This window comes from Terrapene carolina, unplaced genomic scaffold (genome assembly GCF_002925995.2).
Source record: "Terrapene carolina triunguis isolate 2854851 unplaced genomic scaffold, T_m_triunguis-2.0 Scaffold42, whole genome shotgun sequence".
Taxonomy (NCBI): Eukaryota; Metazoa; Chordata; order Testudines; family Emydidae; genus Terrapene; species Terrapene triunguis.
Genome location: NW_020664393.1, coordinates 50,453,839 through 50,477,271, shown reverse-complemented (window position 1 = coordinate 50,477,271; position 23,433 = coordinate 50,453,839). Strand labels below are relative to the sequence as shown.

Sequence of the window (23,433 nt, the reverse complement as noted above, 5' to 3'; positions counted from 1 at the left end):
ACACACACATCTCTACCCCCACCCCAGTTTCATTGCAAATCAAATCAAGGTGATTCTTCTGAAGTAAAATCCCTCTCGCTATTTAAAACTTTTGGCTGGATAACTTGAGTTAGCACTTTGGAAAATCTTTGTTCTTCTTACCATAAGAAGTAAGCAATCAAATGCAGTTAGGAAGTGTGTTGTGACATGAGAGCAGTTCAGTGTTTGTGGAGACTAAATTGGACCAGCAGCAATGTTAATACATTTATTTCTGAGCCACGTGAATAGTGAAAGCTGCAAGTTAATCACAGCCATAATTTTTCTAATGGCCTCATCAATAAAAAAGCAAGCTCTTGTTAATAAGCCCTTTAGGGAGAAGGAGCTATACATAAAAACTTTGACAGGAAGAAAAGTCAATTGTAAAGTCCCATTGTAGCAGACTCAGATATTAGCAAATATGAATTCTGGGATTTAATGCCTTGTTGAAGAGTTTATGCTCTTGAAATTCACAGAGGCCTAGTCAATATATCATTTTTGGGGGTCAAATTATTAAAATATGATACAATACTATTTAACTGAAATTCCGTTCACCAAGCATCCTGGTTAGCCAAACGTTGGTTATGTCCACAGACACGGTAAAGCTCCAGGCCCTTTAAAAGCTGACCAGTCTCAGAAGCCAGGAAGCATTCCCTTCACTGAACGCCAGATGTAGGAAACTTTTCACTGTGGGTAAGCCATTTTGGGGCAGGCTGGTAATCTCTGTACTGTGCTCTGAGGCTCAAAGCAAAGATTATACAAAGATGACCAGTCACCTCTCCCTCATCCAAAACCGTGTTCAACTGAATGTTTTGAATGTGTCCCAAAACCTTCAGCCAACCAAGGCTCTGATGCACAAGCATTTTAACACCACTTTGTGATTTGCATGTAAGAAATCTGTACTGTACCTTTGATGTCTATCTGCTAGGGAACAGCTATGAGAAAAACTGAATAGTGGAGACACTGTTTTCTTTCTTTTCTCGTGGAGATATTATAGTGGTTTTTCTTTCTTCATTGTTTTCTTTAATCTAACATGAACTTAAGTAACCATTTCATTTTCTTCTGTGTCAAAAAACATATTTTTATGAGTAACAGGAAGAGAACTGTGTCCTAAAACAACACAAGGTACATACCTGTTATTGCAGGCACCAGTGATGAGGCGGTATTTATTGGCTAGGCAATTATTTGGACATTTTGGTGGCAGCATGTAAGGCAGGCATCCAGAAATATTGGCAATCATGCTGAGCAAATCAGCTGATAAAAGATCTGGAAAAAAAACAACCAGCCAACCCAACATGACCCGTTTGTTTGCTCTATTTGTTAAAGAATAATGTTGTATCTGTTACAGTAGAATCCATTACAAAAGTTAACATTAGTCGGCTGTTACCCCCATCATTTCTGCTACTGTATTTGTTATTCACAAGTAATTTACCATGTAGTTTATACGAATAAGGCCATTTTAGCTAGTCGTCTTTCCTGATACATATATATCCCTGAACATCTAGATACACAGAATTATTTCTGCTCCCTGGCTAGATGAAAAGGTATATAGTATTTATTAGGTACTAGATCTGGGCAGTTTTATTAGAACTGGTTAAATTATTAATTGAATTAATTAAAAATTACTGTAGTTTCCGGGATCTGAGAAGCTGCATAAAACTTACAACAATATCTAAAGTGAACTGGGCATATGACAAACAAAAAGGAAAGAATCCAAAAAGTTAGTGAAAAATTAGGGCCAATATAGTTACAGGTGAGCTGACCTAAATACAGAAAGGAGCTAACATTGCACTTTAAGAGTGTGGTGCTCTCTTTATGAAGGCATGGAAAGCTTGTCATTAACAACTGCATTCCTTTATTGAAACATAATGCCATTCCAACACAACAGTGACCACAGCCTACAACTCCCTGATCCCAGAGCCCCACCCTCTGAGGTGGAGCATGACCTGTGGTCTCTGCAGCCACACCCCCTCCATATGTAACAAGAGCCATGCCTCTGCACTGAAGAAGCTACAGGCAAGAGATGGAGCCCAGTGGCCATCAGTGTTCATTGTGAGTCGTGATTTCAACCCCTTTTGGAGCCAGCCTCAGGGTAAAGCAAGAAATTCCAGCCCTCATATGAATTTCAGATCTGCTGGAGACTGGCTGCTCTTCTGCAAGAGGTGGGAAAAGGGAAGGCAGCCAATAATTGTGGCTGCAGGAAGCAGGCACAGCTCTACTCCTTTCTCCTCAGAAGCCAAAAAAAGGTTTTGGGGAGGGGAGGGAGAGTAGAAGCATCCAACACCATCCAACAATAGAGGAAGATGGAGAGGAGGGTGCAGAAAGAGTCCAACAGCTCAAGGTGGCTCTGATCCTGCCCCCTCTTTCCCTCCTGGGTCAGTCTGCTCTCCCCCCTCTTCTCACATGAGTCCTGGGAATGGGGAGAGGGGTGAAGAGGACCCTGATGCAGCTGCCCATCCCCCAGGCTGGGGAAAGAGGGGTGAAGAACCCTTAAAACTGAACGAGCATCAATGGTGATGCTGGGGGACTCGGGGCAGATGTGGGGCTGGATGGGTAGAATTGATACCGGGGCTAGGAAAGTCAATTATTAATTGATGGGCTGGAGAATGGACAGATGTGGGGGTGGAGAGGACACATAATTAATGAATTAGAATATTGGCGGGTGGGGAGAAGCTGGAATCTAGACACCATCAGGCAGCATGTGGGTACGTGCTGTCCCAGAGTGTCACCTTGTGACCTTGGATGGCCCTGCAGACACCCTGCCTCAGTTTTTCCTCTGAGTTCTGAGAATAATACACCTACATCCAGAGTCTTTAAGAACAAGATTCCTCCTCTCTTGGGGCCACTTCATTCAGGTTAATCTCCTTTTAGTTTCACAATTTCACAGCCCCCTTTCTCAGGGCTATGTGCTTCTTATCCCTGTCCTCCCTGGCCTGTAAACTCTGCCTTCAAGTCTGGGGACTTCACAGCCCTCCTGCTTGGGGCCTGTGTGAGTATGTCTACTGGGAGCGAGCCTCTCAGCCCAGGCAGGCAGACTCAAGCTAGCAGGGCTCCAGCTAGCATGCCACAAATAGCAATACAGATGTTGAGATCTGGCCTGGAGCTAAGGATCTCAAAGCCAATCAGGTCAGGAGGTGGGCTTGTGCATTCCACAGGAGGGAATTACAGCATAGCACTTCAGTGTGCACTGCTATTCATATCCCCATATTCCGAACTGTGGGATAGCGTAGACAAGCCCTGAGTTTATGTGTATGGCATGAATTTCCCAAGAAAAAACCTGAGAGGGATAACTGTAGTGCTTGATGTTAGTTTGCAACAGTCTATGTCTTCCATCTCTTGAACGATAAAAAAAGGTGCATTTATAATACTAAGAAAGAAAATAGATATTATTGCAATGTTATTATTTATAGAGATGGTATTAAGTCATGACATATTTGGATCTAGGTCTGAATTTCAAACATCCCAAATGCCAGGGGGGTTGGTTTGGCCCATCTTAAAATAAAATATTAATAATAATGTTGAATTACTTAGACAACTCTCCAACTTTGAACTTTCCAGTGCATTACATAAAACACAGTAAAAGTAGCAACAAGGATAATAGCATATAAAATGCATAAAATTGATGCACCATGAAAAGTAAAAAGTCCTTCCATGTCTGGAGGAAACGTATTTCAGGAACTCAGTGCCCCAGAGGAAAAAGATACAAACGGTACCCTTCTGTGTCTGCCAACCTCAGGCTCCAGAAGGACCAAAGCCTCCGACCTAAGAAGCTCAACAAAACACACAGGACATTCAGTATATTTGTGAGATGATTTGTAGACAATACAAGTGCATGTGTATGATTGCATAGGATGCTAATGGCTAAATGCTACTGTTTAGCTACTCAAGAACCATAGTAGTACAATCAGAAGTAAAACACTATAGAGGGAACTATTTTGTAAGATGCTTTTAAGAACGGAACAGCATGTCCTGGTGTGGGTATGAATAGTACTCCTGCCTGCATAAAATAAAAATGAAGTCAACACAGTTTCAATCTAGGAGATAACCCTCAAACTATCAACAGGGATTTCTGCCCATGTGTTGTATTTACCACTTGGATGCAGGGAGCGTTTCTGCTTCTGGTGAACTTTTTTTTCCAGCACTTGTGTTGAAGTTTCCATTCTTTCAGATGCTTGGGAAATATCTTGACTTTCTTGTTCAGGAAATTTTGAAAAAGCCAGCAGCAGAGCAGGAGCTGCTATTCCCCTCCTTTGGAGATTTCTATAACATAGATAAAATATGTATTTTTAAGTGTAACCTTTAAATATACTGATATTTGTAATTAGGGCTTAAGTGGAAAAGATTGAGCCTGGGAAGAGTTTTATCATCTTTTGATATTTGTTAAAATTATTTGTATCCATGTTAACAAGAGAAAATGCATTCCATTCAGTGTCCCCTTTTTAAGAAACGTATTAATAATTATATACAGAGCTCTTTCTAGACGGAGAAGGAAAACACTCATGGTCTGAAACCACAATACAACAAATCATAATGTGTGTACACATGTGTGTAGTTAAAGATTTGACTTAGAAATACTATATTTTAGGAAAGAACCCACCATATAAACTAAGGTTCCTTAAAGCCTAACAGAAGTTTTCTGAATATCTATTTAGTTGTTCAGTTACTCCATGAAAGGGAGTAACATGGAAAGCTATCATGCCAAAAGAGACTTTTGGACAACAAATTAGATATGACTTTGCAAAGCAATATGGCAACAAAACAGGCCCGTCAAATTTCTAAGGCATCAAATTGTAACAAGAAGGTGGTAATCCCTCTGGTAAAACTGCACTTCGAATATTGCATTCATATCTGTGCCTCATTTTTTCATCTTAGCTGGAAACACCATCACTTGGGATAGTTCAGATTAGACTGAAGCAAATGCTAAAGATATTCAGTGGAAAATAACTGCAGTAATATTCTGTCATTTCTATGGCTACATCAGAAATAATGCTGCTGGACAGAGGACAGAAGGAATGTCACTCAACATCTCAAGTGGCAAATAGTTATCAAGAACAGAAGGAATATAAGAATAAACTTTGCCAGAAGAACTAAACCACTTCCCTTTTATGCTTGTTGTGAGTTGATGATGCCCTGAAGCAAAATTTGTATTACATAAGGATAGGAAGGGATACCTTGTGGACAAAATACTAATCAATGCCAAATACAATAGTCACAATGTAGCATTAACCGAACAGTGAATCCAAATGGTAGGTTTAGTTTAAATGTCACATTGAAGATCACGGACAACTTAAGGCATAAAATATACAGTTAAGTGCTCAATCAAGAAACAGCCCACTCAATCAAACTTGAGACCTCAGACAAGTGTTTATAGTAAGAAAAACAGCTCCACAGAATGGGTAGCTGTCTGAGTTCCAATTCACTGTGCACCTGCTCATATTCTATCAGTGAAGTGCTGTCAATCTATAGCAAGGAGCTCCCACAAATATTTAACCATTTAGGGTTTGTTCCAAAGCCACCTAAAGTAAGTGGCAAAGCTTCCAATGACTTCAATGAGTCTTGAATCAGATCCCTAGAATGTGAAAAAACCCTGAATGCAAGCCAAGCTCAGTTTGGTGATGTGTTCTCTAGGCTCATGCTTTACATATAGTTTGGATGGAAATCTGGTGTGCAGCACTTTGTTTCACAAAGAGTGAAATTCCCAGTCTCCCAGGCCTTACGTTCAGTGAGCTCCACTGCAGCTGAGCTCTGCATGTGAGAGGATAGTGGAACTGGGTCCTAATTTGAAGGAGGCAAAAAATTTTGACCAAAATTTTGTGGTGAAAAATTTAGATTTGGTAAGACCAATGTGTTTCACAAATTGTTTGTTTAAAGAAAAAAACAAAAAACAGTGCAACCAATCAACCCAAAAAAATCAAAATGTTTTGTATTTACAATGTAAAAATTAAATGTTTCAATTTTTCTGGTTCAAAACCAGGGCCGGCTCCAGGCACCAAGCACCCAAGCTGGTGCTTGGGGCGGCACCTGGAGGGGGGCGGCACGGCGCTCTGGCTGCCGGGGAGAGCGGGGCCACAGCCGGGCTCGCCGCCCTCCCCCCGGCGCTCTGGCCGCCCTCCCCCCCGCGCCCTCCCCCCGGCCGCCGGGGGGAGAGCGGCGAGCCCCTGCTGGGGCTCGCCGCCCTGCGCTCTAGCCGCCGGGGGGAGAGCCGAGCCCCAGCCGGGGCTCGCCGCCCTGCCCCCGGCACTCTGGCCACGGGGGGCAGGGGAGAGAGCCGAGCCCCCGCCAGGGCTCGCCGCCCTGCCCCCGGCGCTCCGGCCGCCCTCCCCCTGGCGGCAAAAAAGCCAGAGCCGGCCCTGTTCAAACCAACTTTTCATGTTCATATTTCCTTTAATTTAATCTTAAAATTATAAAAACATGTAAAAATGCTCAAAATCAAAATGGAATGTATTCAACCAAAACCATTTTTTTCTCAAACTTTTTCATTTGCCAACAAATTCATTTTTTTTTTAATTTTGGTCTGATCCAAAATGATTTTTGTCCTGATTTTTTGAAATTACCAACTTACCAAAAAATCAGTTATTTGCCGAGTTCTAGTCCTGAGGGTGACAAGGGTAAAAGTAACCAACAATCTCACTTACTGTTGTGTAATTCAGGAACAACTCCACTGAAGTCGAAAGAATTACAGAAGTGCAAAAAACAGTGTATGAGAGAGAAAATTCAGGCCCGAGGTGTTTACACGTGAGCATAGTTGCCTAAATCCTAAAGTGTATGAGCAACTTGCACAGATCACACTTATTTTTCAAATTCTCAAATATCAGTTCTTAATTACCTTAGCCTTCTCACAAGGTGGGAGATGGACAATTAAATACAAATGAACAATTTTCAAAAAGATTTCTCATCTGTATTGGCCATACTCCTTTAGCTTTAGATATAATATCTTTCTTTTGCCTTGAACTAACATTTATTGATGGTAGTGTTTGAAAATTCCTAACCTGCTTTTAAGCCTGAGTTACCTTATACCCCTCAAGAGATATCCTAGATCAGTGAAGTTTTACAGAATATTAAATGAAACTCATTTCATTTTTGGACACCCCCTTGAGGACTTGAGTGTCAGTGAATAACTGGTAATGTTTAGTGACAGTAGTTTCTTATTTGGGGCATAGAAATTGATTTTTCATTTCCTGCATATACAGATGGTCCCTTTTGTCCACTCGCCTGGGTATACAGAGGCACCAGCAGCAGACAGCAGTTTGCAAGGCATCTGAAGTGGTGGCATCTGGAACAGGCTTTGCAAATGAGGTTATTTCCCCCCTTGGTTACAGCTATGAAACCAGGATAGCTCCTGTGCAGTACATACTAAATAAAAGTATTTATTTCTGACCGAAGACTCTGAGCCATCTGTAGTCTGTCATTAAAACTCAAACACTTCCAGGGATGTCATTTGTCTTCCCCCCCCCAGATAAAATGTACTCTGCTTCCTTAAGATATTCCTCCACCTTGAAAGACCCAACTTCAGTCATTCCTAGCTCTGGTCTGGTTCAGAAAATCTCATCTATTTTCATTAGAATTAGGCCAATCTCAAAATATTTAGCATTTAGGTTCAGTTCACATAAGAATCTTTGAGTTTAGGGCTTGTCTACAGCTTGTCCAAACTAATACCTTGAGTTTATACCAAATGGGGCTGGAAATCTCACAGGAAGAAGCTTTCTTAAAAGATTTCTGACAGGGCTAAATTGAGGTCTTTTCAGATATTACATCTCATCTGCAGTTTCTCTTTACACCAAAAATTTAGGACACTTTATATACTGTACCTATCCCTTCTACTTTTCTTCATATTATTTTTCTTAACGTTTGAAAATGCCTTTGTATTCACTGGTTAAATGGAAACTGCATATGCTTCTTTCTTGATTATTCTGATGCAAAGTCATTGATGATTATCTCTGAAATCTAATCTCTTGATAAGATGACTTTCAATGGCAAGGAGAGTAAAATCATTAAGAAAAGTTTAGCTCCTTGTGACACACAGAGAGTGTTTAACTCTTTGGTGCACCAAAATGAACATTTAGCATTTGTATTGGGAAGTGAGAAAATCCCATTTCTGTAACAGGAAAAACTGACAGCAAAACATACTTTCTAACAGCTTTGTACATTTCTCAAAGGCCACTAACTTTACTCTTTGAAGCAAGATACTGCATCTCTTTGCAGACAGATATCACAGTGATGGGAATATTATAAGTAAGGTTGGTCAAAAAATTCAAATGAAATATTTTTCTTCTGGAAAAATGGATTTTTGTCAAAACTGACATTTTCCGCAGGAAAGATCCTTTTTAATAGAACTTTTCATCCAAAAAAATCTAAGTGATACATTTTGTTTATGGCCAGGTGTTTGTTATTGTCACAGATCTGGTCATGCTCCTCCTGCTGTATACTTGCCAGACTGCTGTGAGGGGATCCAAGCTCTGAATCCCATGTGCCCTTAGCTTGCTGGTGGTGGGCAGAGTTTAAGCCATGTACCTAGCTTTGGGCCTCTCGGCACATATTCCAGGTGAAGACTTCATGTCTTACACTCCTCTTGGCAGGGGGGACCCTACAGCCAAATGCCTAGACTTTGAAATCTCTTCCAAAGCCTCTCCAGAGGTTTGAGCCTTGTGGCTTACAGTTTACCTCTTCGAAGAGATGTAGCAATGAAAACAAACAGATACACAGACATCCTTGAGAGTGGATTCTAAAACACCATTGTTCTTTACTTAACAGCATGAGAAATACACAGATCTATACAAAATAATGAACACACCTATATGCATTTCCCTGTCTCAGATGCCTTACCACTCTGGAGAGCTCTTTGGGCCTAGGCAGAGCTTTCTGGAGTGTCCAGGATCTTTCCCCCTCAGCTCATAACATCTCTTCAGAATCATGGAGCCTTTCCAGCTCAGCTAGCATTCGCTGACTTTGGGTGGGCCTTTAGTTAAGCTGCAGACATCGCCCCACTAAGAAAGCATGCCTGTCTCATGAAAGGGAATAGAAAATCAGTACCAATGTACCTGAAACTGGGTTGGGAACTCTCTAATTAAAGATGTGGTCTGTTCCATAACTTGTATTTCTAATGTTTTGATTAGATTACTGGAGCTGTATGGTTTTCCTTTGCAGGCCATAGTGCAGTGACATTTATGTATATTAATTACATTTTAAATCTACGTTGCAGTGTATGTTATTGTAAGTTAATAAAATATATATGTGTATATTTTAGAAAAATACCTTTAAAATGAATATATTTTATTTTGTGTAACTGCCATTGTATTTTCACTATGACTGGTTGTGCCAATGTCTTACTTTGGAAAGTCACTTTAACTATGCTTCAGTTTATCCTACCTGTAAATTGAGCACAATAATGTTTACCTAAGACACAGGTTTTTGAGTGGCTTGATTACTTAATGATTTGAAATACTTTGAGCTTTTTGGATGAAGGAGTTATAAAAATAAGTGGCACATATAATTATTACTAGAAATACACATCTAAAGCCAGTGACTTAAATCTAAGGAACTCCAGGAATCCTTCATGACATGTAGCCAGTAATTACTGCTGAGTTATACTGTTCTTAGGTTTACATGTTCACTAGAGAACATCACATTTTGGCCAAAGTGCAGAGAGCCTTTAGATCACTAATTGTATTGTTCTCTGTTACAACCAACATGGCCTAGTTAGCTTAACTTCAACCAGACTATCATCTTTTTACACTTTCGATTTAGCAAATCGTCAGGCAGAGAGAACAATAACCAATGGATTGAAACAAATTTACCACGTAATAATTGCTGACAGTAAAGTACAAATTAATTTGAGAGATTTCTCGTGGAATATACTGAGTCTGTTTCCTTGTTGCTTGGTGCTTGGAGATAGATTCTTGGGTCCAACAGAGCTCTGGTTAGGCAGGACCTAAGGCAGGGAGAGCACAGGGAGACAGCCTGGTCTAGTGGATAGAGTTCTGAGTCAGGAGACACACTCTATTGCTGGCTTTGGCAATGACCTGCTCTGTGACCTTGGGTGAACTACTTCACTTTTCTGTGTTTACTTTCCCTCTCTTTGTCTGTGTTAGACTGTAAGCTCTTTAGGGTAGGGACAGTCTCTTACTCCGTGTATGTTGAGTGCCTACAATCCTTATTGTGATGCCTAAGCACTACTGTAATAAAAATAATAAATCATAATAAGAATAATTGTAATAGTAATGAAAATTATAACAATGGTGATTATTTGTATTATGATAATGACAAAGACAGAACAATGGCCCCTGCCTTAAAGAACCAACAATCTAATTATATGGTGAGAGACAACAGGTGGGTACAACAAGCAGGCCTGGGCAGCACAAAGAAATAACGAGACAATTATAAACTGCACAACAAACAGTGAGAGTTGGATGAGGCCCTAAATAATATTAAAATCTGGGAAAGCTATTTTAAAAATATTGCATTTTGCTAGAAGTTCATTGATCAGGACATGCTAGTGAATGAGGACAGATACAAGGATGGATTTAAGCAGCAGGCCACAACTTTATTAAACTTAGCACCCCTCCCTGGTGTTATCTGCCCCCGCTACCCTTACCGGGTATTTACTAATCCAGTGCAGGGTTTACAGGGCCTCTCAGAAATAGTCCATAACTCAGGGTAGACTCTCCACTGCGTACTCCTAAGATTCAGTACATTCTGCTGAATCCCCTTCCCTTGTCCCACTGTGAAGGGGGCAGAAGGCACCAGAGAGGGACGATGTTCTGTGAAGACTTCAGGTCTCCCCTTTTCCCACAGGCCCAAGTTCCAGCAGTGAAATCCTAGGTGTCCTTTACTTCTGGGAGCTGACCCTTTGCCCTTTCATCCACGCTGTGCACTAGCCACAAGTTGTGATGAACTAAACATTCATATAAATTCCTAGTTTTTAGATTTGAAAGTCCTATTCCTGTTTAATCATGAGGCTATGAAGAAAGAAAAACCAAAACAAAACTACAAAGGTATCAGCCAATTTGGCCCCAATGGGATAAATTCCTTTCTGACCTCTAAAGTAGGCAATTTGTCTGACCCAAAGCATCCTAAATCACAGTTCCTATACTAAAACTAAGGGGAAGGAGGGGGAGACAAAAAATCCCAGGCAAGGGTTTAAATTAATGTTCGCGGGAAGCAAGGAGACAATTAGCACCCATCTCCCTCTGGCTGGCCAATGGGCATCAGAGTGCCCATGGGAAGGAGGGGCCTACACCTGTGTACACTCCCTCTCTAATTCTGAAGCTGTCTGGCCCCCCGTAGGTCTAATCAAGTTTACATTTTAAAAGTTAGCAGCATTGAAAGTAGCTGAAGTCAGTGAGTTTAATATGTTGCTATTCAATAATTACAGCATTTATAAGTATATGGGGAGGGTCTAAAATAATACAAGAGTCCAAATGGTGATATTAAATACCTAGTTCAAGTTGAAGTAATAAATAAAATCTAGTTTTGTTCACTCAGTGTGCTTGCAGTTTGGAAACCTAGTTCATGAATTCAGCAAACATAATTTTGTACTGTTGTACTTGGAATAATTAAGAGTTTCCCAATCCCACACTGAATAGGAAACTGCCTTTTCATCCTAGAAATGCTTTTCATTCTCAAGAGCTGAACTCATTTGTATTGTATTGTGGCCTTCTTCAGTTATTTATGAGCTAAAGCGTGATGATTTGAGTTTTTGCAGCATTATGAATTCCATAACTTCCAGAAGTTCAAATATGCAGTAAGATTCATTTCTCATAGTTTTTAGGCTTTGTGCTCACTAAAGTCTTAATTCAACTGCACCATATTCTTTTACATATAAAGAAAATAGTTTAGGTTATTAAATTGCACATACCTTTAAAGTAACTTGAAAATACAGAAGCATTTGAAGAACTTAAGAACACACCTGCTTTAGCAGACTATCCAAACAGACCAACAGCCCCCTCAGTCCAGTATCCTGTCTCTTCCAAAGGCCAGAAGTCTGATGTTTAAGAGGAAGGTATAAGACACACTCATAGGGCCAAATTAAGTCAATAGCAAATCTTCCATTAACTTCTATGGGACCCATTGACCTACTGAATTGGCCTAAAGGCACCGAATTGTGTAATATTATGTAAGATAGGGCATATTTCTTATGGACTTCAGTTAATGATCATTTTATGCCCTGAACTATGAAGATTGACAGCCCTGCTATTTTATACTAATTAATGTAACTGGAGGTGCTATTTGTATTCATATAGAACTGAAGCCTGCAGCTACTGAGCACTCTGGCTCTGATCCAGCAAAGCATTTAAGTATGTGCTTAGTGGATATGGTCAGAGTGCTCAGAGGCTTACATGATCAAGCCCATCATGTAAAATGCCTACTACATTTTTACTCTTTCTAAGCTGTTTTCACCAATAACATCCTGCCTTAGAAGGTTCCACGGGTCAACCAAATATTCATTGGATCAGATATAATTTGTCATCTGATTTTCAATCATTGTGTTCTTTGTATAATAGGTAAAGAAAATAGGACCTGCTGATTGGTCTTTTCTATATTATTCATTATTATTATTATTCCCTAAGAAGCCTCTATTAAGAAGAACATTAAAAATGAACTTTGAACATTGCAACACTTTATATCTTGTATATCTATTATTTTGTTAACATTTTGAAAGAATTTAAACAGTATGGTGCCCTATCTGAAATTAGCTGGATTGCAATTTAGTTTCTAATGGATTGCAACAACCCAGCAGCACAACTGGCAGTACTAATAATACTTGACATTTATCATCCATAAGGCACTACACAAATGTTAATCAAATAACCTTCACAACATCCCTGTGAGAGTGGTAAATATTACCAGCTCCATTTTATACATGAAGAAACTGAGACATCAATATGTTAAGGCCAACATTTTCAAATTTGGTTGCAGAGCTGTAGACCCCCCAATCCATATTTAGGCAACTAAGCAAAAGTGACCTTCTATTATACTCAGTCTACTCAAAGAACTGCAAGAAGCTTTCCTGGGATCTACGAATCTCAAGTCATTTTCACCATAGACAGATAAACCCTGTTTGCACAATGGCCTCAGGGACATCTACAAATGTAAAAATGCTGGAGGGCACGGGAGAGAAACAAATTTGGGGTAGCACATACATTTAGATATTTAGAGCTACCTGTGCATAGAAATCACTTGATCCCATGCCAAATAATGGTACATTTTACATTGAGTGCCCCCCCCCCCCCGGCCATCTTGACCAAACAGTGATTGGATTGCCGTCTTCACTGTTCTCCCCGACACCATCGAGGCTCCAACTTCACTGTGAAAAAAACAAGCTATTTTTTTTGTTTTTGTTTTTGTGTTTTAACTCACATTTCTTTTAACAACTCACCTCTATTCTTCCATTGGGCATTAGTTAAGCTACTGAATTTGTTCAGTCCCTAACATCATCTCATGCCAAAATCTGCTTAACATGGACTCACCGTGTGAAATTGTGGCCCCACCGAAGTCAAGGGGATTTTTGCCATTACCTTTGAGGGAGCCACGACATCACCCATTGTTTCTATCTCACTCAGATGCTGGTAAAATATAGTTGCTATTTAAAGCTTCACTTTAGCCCAATAAATAAATGAGGTTATGTGAAAACTCAGACTAGTTTGCCTCAAAGATTCATGCTGTCTGACATCTTTCATTGGATTCAAACAATCAGAAAACACTCGTTTGCTAGAGTATTTTTCGTTTTTTTACATAGTAACGCTTTAGTAGTTAATGAATAAAATATTGCACTACTGTGCAGCATATGATATTATACAAACTAGATTGGTTCACAACATTTGAAGGGATGATGTGACATTGCATGCTCCCCTAAAGAGATATCCTCATGGCCCAACAGGGGTCACATTGAAATTAATGGCAAAACTGACACACAGACCATTTTTACCTTTTCAGTGTATGGTATATAGGATCATCCACCATGTTAGCCCCCTCCTGGATAGCACTGGTAATGTAGGTATCTTCAGTTTCTCCTACACATTAAAAAATTAAAAGTTAAATTGGAGACAACAGTCATCCAAAGAGTATTGATCATTGAGATATTTACTGATATAAACTTTCCTTCATAAAATCCACTTAATATTGATATAAGGCTGTCTGTAATTTTTCCATTGAAAGGATTTCCCATACTTTCTCATGTGGCCAATGCTGAGGGAGCTATTATTTTCCAGAAAAAGGAGCTATCATCACATATAGCTGCCGAGCAGTAATTATGTTAGTACTGGGGTCTTCTCTGAGTCAGTAACCTCCTTTGGGCTGTAACTTAATAGAACCACTATGGGGTCTATGTGTAAACTAATTTTACTTACCTTGAAAATTCTGTTTATTTTCCTTCAAAATATTATCTTAGGGCAGTCCCACCATACATGCACAAAGATCCCTGTTCTGCCATGTTCTCTCCTGCATTTGACTCCCTTTTTATATATTTCCTTAGTTTAAATGGAGTGAGGTAACATTGATAAAGTACTTTATAATAATTGTGCGTACTAGTTATACAAATGATAAGGTTCCAGCCTTCCTCCAGATATTTTAAAACTGGATTCAAGCAAGATCCAGATATTTTCTCATTGTTGAAAATGGATGTCTGGTTTTAGACCTTTTTTCTATTTTTCCATAAAGGTCATATCTTCTGGCTCCATTGGTAATGATTGGTTATACCATGCAGAGATCAGGACTTTTGACGTGATCTTTCCCATAATTACTGTTTCTATGATTGTTCATGGTCTCCTAAAAATTGGGCTGCCTGAATTGCATTTGATATACTACTTTAGTTGCCAATAAACCAGAACTGTCATATTAATATTCTCCATAAGTAATTTGATGGCATTGATTGTCATAATTTTATCATTGTGGTCAATGGTTGTGTATCATTTTCCTCCCATGTATTTTATATTGGATTAGATGAACCCAGTTGAAATTCTGGATTATTTCTGATGAGTTTAAGTGAGTTGGAAAGGGGGTAGAGCTTATCAAATTCCATTCCAAAAGTGTCCTTGTGAAAGAATGATGTGACATTGCATATTCCCTGGATTGTTTCTCTTTTGTACTGATCTATATCTCCAAGTTAAAAAGAATAAGAACACTATGCTAAATATATGTTTAAAATCCTGTTGTTCAATTTCCACCCATATTTACTGGGAATACCAGGGTTTCAGGCTGATAGTGATATTAACTAAACCACACGGTAATATTTTACTAAATTTGGTACTGCCAATCCCCCATCCACAGTGGGTAAATAAAGAGAATTCTTATTTACAAATGGGAACTTATTGTTCCATACGAATGTAATAATTCTTGTTTGGGTTGCCTTTGGAGATCTTTTTTGCTACCCACGTTGGTAGGGCCTGAAATAGGAAATTAAGCTTTGGCAACCAATCCATTTTCATTAAGCGCTACAACCAATCTAAGGCAAATGTCGTGTTTTTCCAATCCAACAAATCAGTTTTGAAATACCAGGAAAAAAATTAATGTCCTTTAGCTGACTGAAGTTAGGAGACATATTGATTCTGAAGTACATTTGTTTGGACCATACAAACTCAAATTAATCTTGTAGCTGTTTAATTACAGTTTACAGATATATATATATATATTGAATATTTCAGATATCTTATCATTAATTTTCCGGCTTGATCTATCAGTGAATTGATTATTTTTTTTCAGAATAGAAGTTATAGATTGTACTGAATTGGTACCATTAGTATCACATCATCTGCAAACAATGCAATTGTATGTTCTATTTCATTAATTGTAAGTGCTGTTATGCTATTACTATTCTTTGTTTTGTAGTGCCAGGTGTTCAATAAAGAGGGAAAACAACAAGGGGGAAAAGAGCCAACTTTGGCTCCTCTTTACAGTTGAAATTCTTTGGATCATACCCTGTTAATTTTTATCCTAGTGGATGGAGAATCTTAAAATATCTGTGTCTTCATAATGCCTCCAAAATCCATCTCTGACACCTGTATTTTGAGAAAATGCCATTCTATGTCATCAAAGATGTCAGGATCTAAGGATAGCAGCAGACTTCTTTCCCGCCTGCACATTGTGAATTACTCCTATGATTCATCTAACGTTATCACTCAGGTGTCTACTTCATTTGAAACATGTTTGATCAATGTATATCAACTGAGGAAAGAGTGCTCTGCATCTGTTCTTCTAGCCAGAGTATCTGAAAAGGTTTTAATGTCTACATTAAAAAGTAAGATTGATTTGTTCAAGCCACATAACAGTATGTCTTTTTGTGGCATTGGTACTACTATTTTCAATAATTTTATGGGTGTTTTTCACCAAACCATTTACTCTGCCTGCCTCATTTTTTTGAGCATTGCTGATCGCATAGCCCCAAACAAGATTCTGATCTGAAACACATGGTGTAATTGGATTTCTGCCTCTGCCTCTGCCTCTTTTTAGTGAGAAGCACAGGTTTTAATTTCCATACAATGTTTTGCCAGAAATAGCTGCTTTTCACCAGTGCTAAATTTGTTAAGCTATATTGGATGAACTAGCCAACTGTTTTGTTAGGTCTTTCCAGGCCAAGACCTCCCTAACAATTCACACAGTGATACCAAACTGAGAGTCCATAACAGGAATCAAATTTGATCTCCTGTTTGGCAGTTATGGTCTAGAAAAGAACACAATCTCCCATGAAAAGCAATGTTGTTTTTTCCCCCTATGTCAAATCTAATCTTATTTGACAAACTGTTTATACATTACTTTGAAATGCAAAAGCTTCTAAGATTGTTCCCATCTTAATCTATGTGACTTGTGAATGCAACCAAGAAAGTACAACCAGTCATTCCTAATCACAAGGTACATGAATCAGACACATCCATCACAAGTGCAAAGGGTGTTTGCTGTGGTGAATTTATAAAGATGTAATTTTATTTTTTTTCTGAAGGAAAACAATTGTGGAAAAACTTTCACTGAAGTCAATCATTGTCTCTTTTCTGAATGGAAAAAGTATTATAAGCTAAACTACCAAGCATTGCCTGTGTGTTTTCAGTTTCACCAACAGTACAGCCAAATGAAACAGGAAATAAAGAACATTTTATTTGTTACTTACCAAAGAAGACATCTTTGCCTTTCTGAATAAAAGAAAAGAAAAGAGCTGTGCAGGCCATTGTTGCTGAAACTCCCAAGAAAATGAACACTCTCATCTGAAGGAATGAAGATATTATGGTGGGTGAAAAAAGGGGATCACAGCTCTTAGGAGAAATATACAGTATGTACTCTAGATAATTTCCTCAGCCCAGTAATATATGTTCTCTTTTCATTAAATATGTTGTCACACATTTGGATATTACGTCAACATTTTTTTTAAAACTCATATAGTTAGTTCATTCACTTTTTCTTTCATGTTGTTACTGAAAGCCTCCTGGAAAACTTCTAGTTAAGTGAAATGCACATCCTTATTTGACGCACAATATGTTTTTACAGCAGTATCTGCATTTAACCCAGAAGTCAGATGACCCTGGGGCAATAGAATAAAAAAAATATTTGACCACCCATTTTCTACTTCTCACACAAATAACATGGTTTCCATGCAATCTGAGATTGTAATTCTGCTGTGCTTGTCATTCCATATTAGGCAATGAATCAGGTTCTTGCAGAAACCACTTCTATCTAATCTCTCTATAGAGCTAGGTGTCATCATGGTATCAGAAATAAGTTCATGCGGCAAAAGGGACTAAATTGTCTATTTCAATGCATTGGTTTTGTGGCAGGTATTGTAGTAATGCAAATTCATTTAAAACACCCTAGTGGTACCATTTTTCAAATATGGTGCAATAACCTGAGTTTAAAGGCTTTAAAAACACAAATCAAAAAATCATAAACAAATCAGCTCTGAAAATTCAGGGAAACAATTTTGCTCAAAGAAACCTGACAACAGCCTTTGTTACATTTCAGAAGTTAAAATGATTATTTTTTTCTAGAAAATTGAAAGCAATAGTTTTACAATCTGACCTTTTTTTTCTGTTGAGATTATCTTCTACAGTTTTGTACTTTATCGGTGGCAGTAACTCTTCTGAAATGTGAAAGTGAAGTGCTTCCTAGGGACCAGGCAGACATATAAACTGGCGCTATGCACTAATATGCACTCAAGCTTTAAGAAATGAAGTGGTCTTGAAGTCTTTTTGACCAAAGCTTGTTTATACAAATGTAGCAGTTCACCTCAATGTTAGGTATGCTTCTCTCTATCATGCTAATGACACCAAATGCTACCTATCTAATGTTGTTTTTATGTTTCAGACGTCAGTCTTTTAGACAATGTAAACTAGGGCCAGGCAAACCCATTCAGTTAAAATAAGAATGTTGCCTTAAATCATTGCTGAATTCACATTTGTTTCAAAGTTCTCAAGCAACCTGAATTTGAGACAGCAGTTCTGCATCATATGCTACTATGTGTTTTACCACCACTACCCCACAGTAATGTGCTCCCTTTTGTTCGTTCTGAACCATGGCCCATCAGCCTCCAGAGAGCTAATTTGTTATCCTCGTCTCTTGGCAGCAACTAATTTACACTTACATTTTCCCTTTAATAAATACTCTTGCTCTACTGTTTCCTCTAAATCCAGTATTTCATCTTATAGTACTCAACTAAGAAGGGTGTGGGGAACTTTTATTGCTCCAATGTGCAGTAGGCCAATATTGGTCGGCTTATAGGCAAAAATCAAAGCATTCCTATTAAATTCATAGAATCACAGGACTGGAAGGGACCTCGAGAGATCATCTAGTCCAGTCCCCTGCACTCACGGCAGTACTAAGTATTCAAGGAGAATGTACCTATGTCAAGATTTTCATTTAGAGGACTCTGAACCTTCTTTCACTGTTTAAGGCTGAAGTGTATGTCCTTTATGTTTATTAACTGAAAAGATCAGAAATGTACCATTAATTTCTGCTGGTGAATTTAATATGACATCTGTATTGTGCTGCTTTTCTTTGCTAATTTTAAACACAGGTGCATAGCTGTTCTCCTGGTTTTCATTTAGGAGTATTAACTCCCCATTTATACTCAACCTAAGTTTTAGTTACAAGTCATAGGAAGTATTGATTATTGTGGAACCGTTTGTACAGATGAAGTTTTGCATTACCATTTCCTTTAAAGACTCCTATGGAGGCTGCTAGGGGATAGTTAAAAGGACAAAATTAGTGGCCTGATAATCATTTATAAAATACATACTTAGACTTCCTGAGTCAACAGTTTCAAAGCCTGGCAGCATTAATACATCCTTCCTAAAAAGGTGGATTTAAGAAGTTAGCGGTGTGTGGATATTTGGATAAGTTGTCCTGGTGGAAGCATCCTTTCTTCCTGTGTTTTGTGCATCAAGTGTTCTGCCTTGGTTGTCACCCTCCCACCCTATCTGTACACTGATCTACCCAACTCTAACAGCGCAGTGCTTTGAAACAGCACAAACACACATACATACTAAACAATTATGCTAGATGTTCTAGTATGAAGAACCCAAATGGTTAACAATGTTAGTATTTAAATGGTAAATTAAATGAGCCCTCTGAGTTAGCATACCACCTAGATGTTCCCTTCTTTGTTCTCTGACTAGTTGCAGACTCAGAAGGGCAAAATTGTATCTGTTTGCATTCTTGAAGGTTAGAGATTTTAAAATGAGAACTTAGATTTAGGGGTAAAGAGATTAATCCAAGCCATGAAAAGGTTATAGTCACAGAATTGTGGATTTTCAGCAATCACAAAAACTAATAAATACTTTTAAAATTAGGAGAAGAAAAAAATCCCTCCTCTCTCAGCTTAGTAACACACTGACTCCAGATCAGGTTATGCATGAGCAGTGCTGTGCAAGTTTCTCCTCACAGCTCTACTAACATACCTCAACCATTTCCAGCCAGAGCATATTTAGGGATAAGAAGGCAGTTCAGGTCCCCGGCTTATTCAGTGCTTGGCCTCTTTGCACAGGCTAGAAATGTACCAATTAGTACCAACTATGTATAATGGTATCTGCTTCTTTGCTGGGACCAGGACTATAGCCAGAAAAAAACCTAACAGGGAAGGTAACAGAAATTTGCCCAGTAAAAATGAACCAGAAACTGATTAAGCACCAGAGGATTTGACCTTTTGTAATTAGAAGTGGTAGGAAAGAAAACAGAAAAGAAATTACATGACAGTGTAATACAATTCTGAAAAGTATATTTTTAAAAGTGTCTTACTGTGTGTTAGTGACTGCCGTCTTACACATATTTACATATATTCCATTCTTCTGACTTAATTAATTGATCATTAGGCTGTGTGTTGTCTTAAACAGCATTTTAGTAAATGTTGTTTTGTGTTACTAATTATTCTTTCAAGTTCAATTAAGTGTACCATAAATTTAAACATTACAGCAATGGTAGTAGATATTAGTATAGTGAGTAATAATCAGAAATAGCTGCAGTTTTCAAGCAGTGCTAGAGAAAGAGATAGAGCAGAGGTTCTCAAACTTCATTGCACTGCGATCCCCTTCTGACAACAAAAATCACTACACGACCCCAAGCCTGAAGCTTGAGTCAGCCTGAGCCCTGGGTGGGAGTGGGAGGGCCTGCAAAGCCGAAGCCCGAGCCCCATCTCTGTGTGTGTGTGTGTGGGGGGGGCAAGCCGAAGCCCAAGGGCTCCAGCCCCGCTGCCCAAAACTGAAGCCAAAGCCCATGCCCCGCCACTCAGGGCTGAAGCCCTTGGGCTTCGGCCTGGGTGGTAGGACTTGGGCTTCAGCTTTGACCCTGTGCCCCAGCAATTCTAACACCAGCCCTGGCGACCCCATTAAAACAGGGTCACAACCTACTTTGGGATCCCGACACACAGTTTGAGAACTGCTGAGATAGAGCATGAGCCCAAGAAACCAGTGGAACATGAACATGAGTAAATGGAATAATGCAAACTGGCAGCCACATTGAGAGATTAATTAGAGAAACTATTCAAACACTGAAAGCTTCTGCATTATAAACACATTTTGTTAATTGAAAAAACACATTTCACATCTAATGAGATAGTGCTGATCTAAAGTCATGAAAATTCATAATCACAAATATGTGTGTTCTTGAATTAGCATCCAAATTTTTATTACATTGTCACAAATCAGGAGAGTAAATGATCAGTTAAAGGTAAATACAACATTCTTCAAAAGCACGGATATTAAGAGGTTACATTGCAGCTAATCTCTGGAACAGCTAACATTCTAGTGGGCCTTTTGACAGAGTAAGAAAAACAGCTTAAAGAACGAGGAGTCCTTGTGGCACTTTAAAGACTAACAACACTTGACGTCACATCAAGATCCTGCAAAAACAGAGTTGCTATTTTTAATGCTCTGCTGAGTTTTTAGCTAGTATAAAGTGCTTTCTAGTAGGCTTTCAAACTGAACAAATGAGGTTTTATGGCTTTTTCATCTATGCCCAATATTAGAATTAAAAGGAATATGAGACTATTGAAAAAAATAATCTTAAAAACAGTAATTAATAACAAATTCATATTTAAAGGTCTATTAATGAGAATCAACACTTAGTAGAAGTTTAAACTGGGGATAACAAATAATTGAAGGAACAGGGCAGAGGGATTTTTATGTTTTCAATGCATACATAAATGTTTTGGCTGCAACAAAAAAAGCTCTTAAATGTTCCACTCAAGCCATCATGTTTATAATTACTAAATACCCGAAGATATAAAATGGAGAACTAACTTACCTTTTATGGTGGGAAAGATTATTTTTTTTACCGATTACACAGTTTTATATGTTCCATGGTTCTTATCTTATTAAAATTGAAAAAAACCACAGTTTTTTATTAAGGTTTTTTTTATTCACTTTTACTTTTCAATGCAAAGGTCGCAATGCAAAAAAAATTAAAATAAAACTTAAATTTGCCATTTGTAACATACAGCTGAGTGTTAACATACATATGCAAAAACATTTTTAACAACCCTTATATTAACCTATAAAATCAAATAAATCAATACTTTCTAGCTAACTGGGGGAACAATACAGACGAGGCTGAGGGAGAGGGGAGGAAAGTGGGGAAAGTCAAGGAGAAGGAGATCTATACTGCCTACTGAGACTTGGGTGTTCCTTAGTTCACTATTTCTAAAAATGGAGCCCAGATTTCTTCAAATGTGTGTAGCTGATCCCTTTTCTTTAGCCATAGGTCAGAGCGGTCAGAATACTATTGTTCTGTTCTGTACATTGATTTACTTTTCCACCTCTGTAAAATCATTCACTTCATGATCATGGCTGCCCTCAAAAACTATAAATGCTGTGCTTCATGATCATGGCTGCCCTCAGAAATTATAAATGCTGTGCTTATAAGAGACCAAAATTCACAGGTAAATATCCTTATTTGTTGTTCTCAACGGATGTTTGATTTCTAATGCCCAAAATCATTGTTATAAAGTGGCAACTTTTCACAGATATTTAACTGGAGGACATTCCAAAACACATGCAGAAGTATGTCCTTATCTTTACCAGATTGTCAGCATGTATCCAAAGTGTTTTAATTTATGTTGTTTTTGCAGTGTCCACTACATTCTAAAGTGGGTTTTTTTGTGATGAATTAAATGTAAATAAATCTATAGAAGCATGTTTTGCATTTCATAATACAATTGACTATTGGGGAGCCTTTAAAGGATACTTCAGCTTTTTATTGCAGGTTTTAGTAATATCTTCAAGGTTCAAAGTATCCTTTTTCATCAAAAAAGAATACATGACTAACACAAGTCTGGAGAGTTTGTGGAGTATCATTACTACTCAAAAATTATGCCATTGGTTTAGATGTGGTCCCTTATATGTAAGTGTATCCCTCCCATTTTCCAAAAACAGGCCCAAAATCTCTGTCAGGTATATAGCATATTCCCAGATCACACAATCACAGGCCTTTTCTGTGTCCCAGGCTAGAAGAGCTTGGGGATTCAGGCCACCACACTGCACTGCTATTTTATCTACTAACTGTGCTAAGTTATCTGAGCCATACCAGCCTTTAATAAATCCCTTCTGGTTTGGATGTATGGCATGGGCCAGGACCCGATTGTGCTAGGTGCTGTACAAATATAGAACCAAAAGACAATCCTTGCCCCCAAAAGACTTTACAATGTAAGTAACGGGTGCCTGGTCAGAGACTGCCAATTGATGACTTGGAGACAGATTGGGTTAGCTTCCCTTAGAAAAAAGTTCAAATTTATGAATATGTATTATGGACAGGCGAGGCAGCTACATGTAATCTTTCTGTTGTATGTATCTGCCCCCCCCCCCCCCATCACACAGTCTCATATCTTTTATCATGGACTCCAGTACTCTTCAGGTTCTGGCTGGCTTACTGTTACTAGGGGAGGATCTATCTATTATTGGCTCTGGAACCTGATTAAAGTTGATGGGGATGTGCATTGTACAGCTCAGCAAA

The 23,433-nt window shown here is 38.6% G+C and overlaps 1 protein-coding gene across 1 annotated transcript in view; it reads right to left on the bottom strand.

The window, feature by feature from the left end:
• The window catches only part of TPO (thyroid peroxidase), an 83,251-nt gene extending 66,083 nt beyond the window's left edge, over positions 1-17,168 (bottom strand). Inside the window, exons 1-4 of the mRNA XM_024215792.1 lie at positions 17,111-17,168; positions 13,940-14,024; positions 4,106-4,275; positions 1,149-1,281 (exon numbers count right to left, since the gene is read on the bottom strand). Of these exons, the coding sequence (XP_024071560.1) occupies positions 1,149-1,281; positions 4,106-4,275; positions 13,940-14,024; positions 17,111-17,168 (446 nt within the window). The remainder of the gene's footprint in view (positions 1-1,148; positions 1,282-4,105; positions 4,276-13,939; positions 14,025-17,110) is intronic.
• Positions 17,169-23,433: the final 6,265 nt, after the last annotated feature.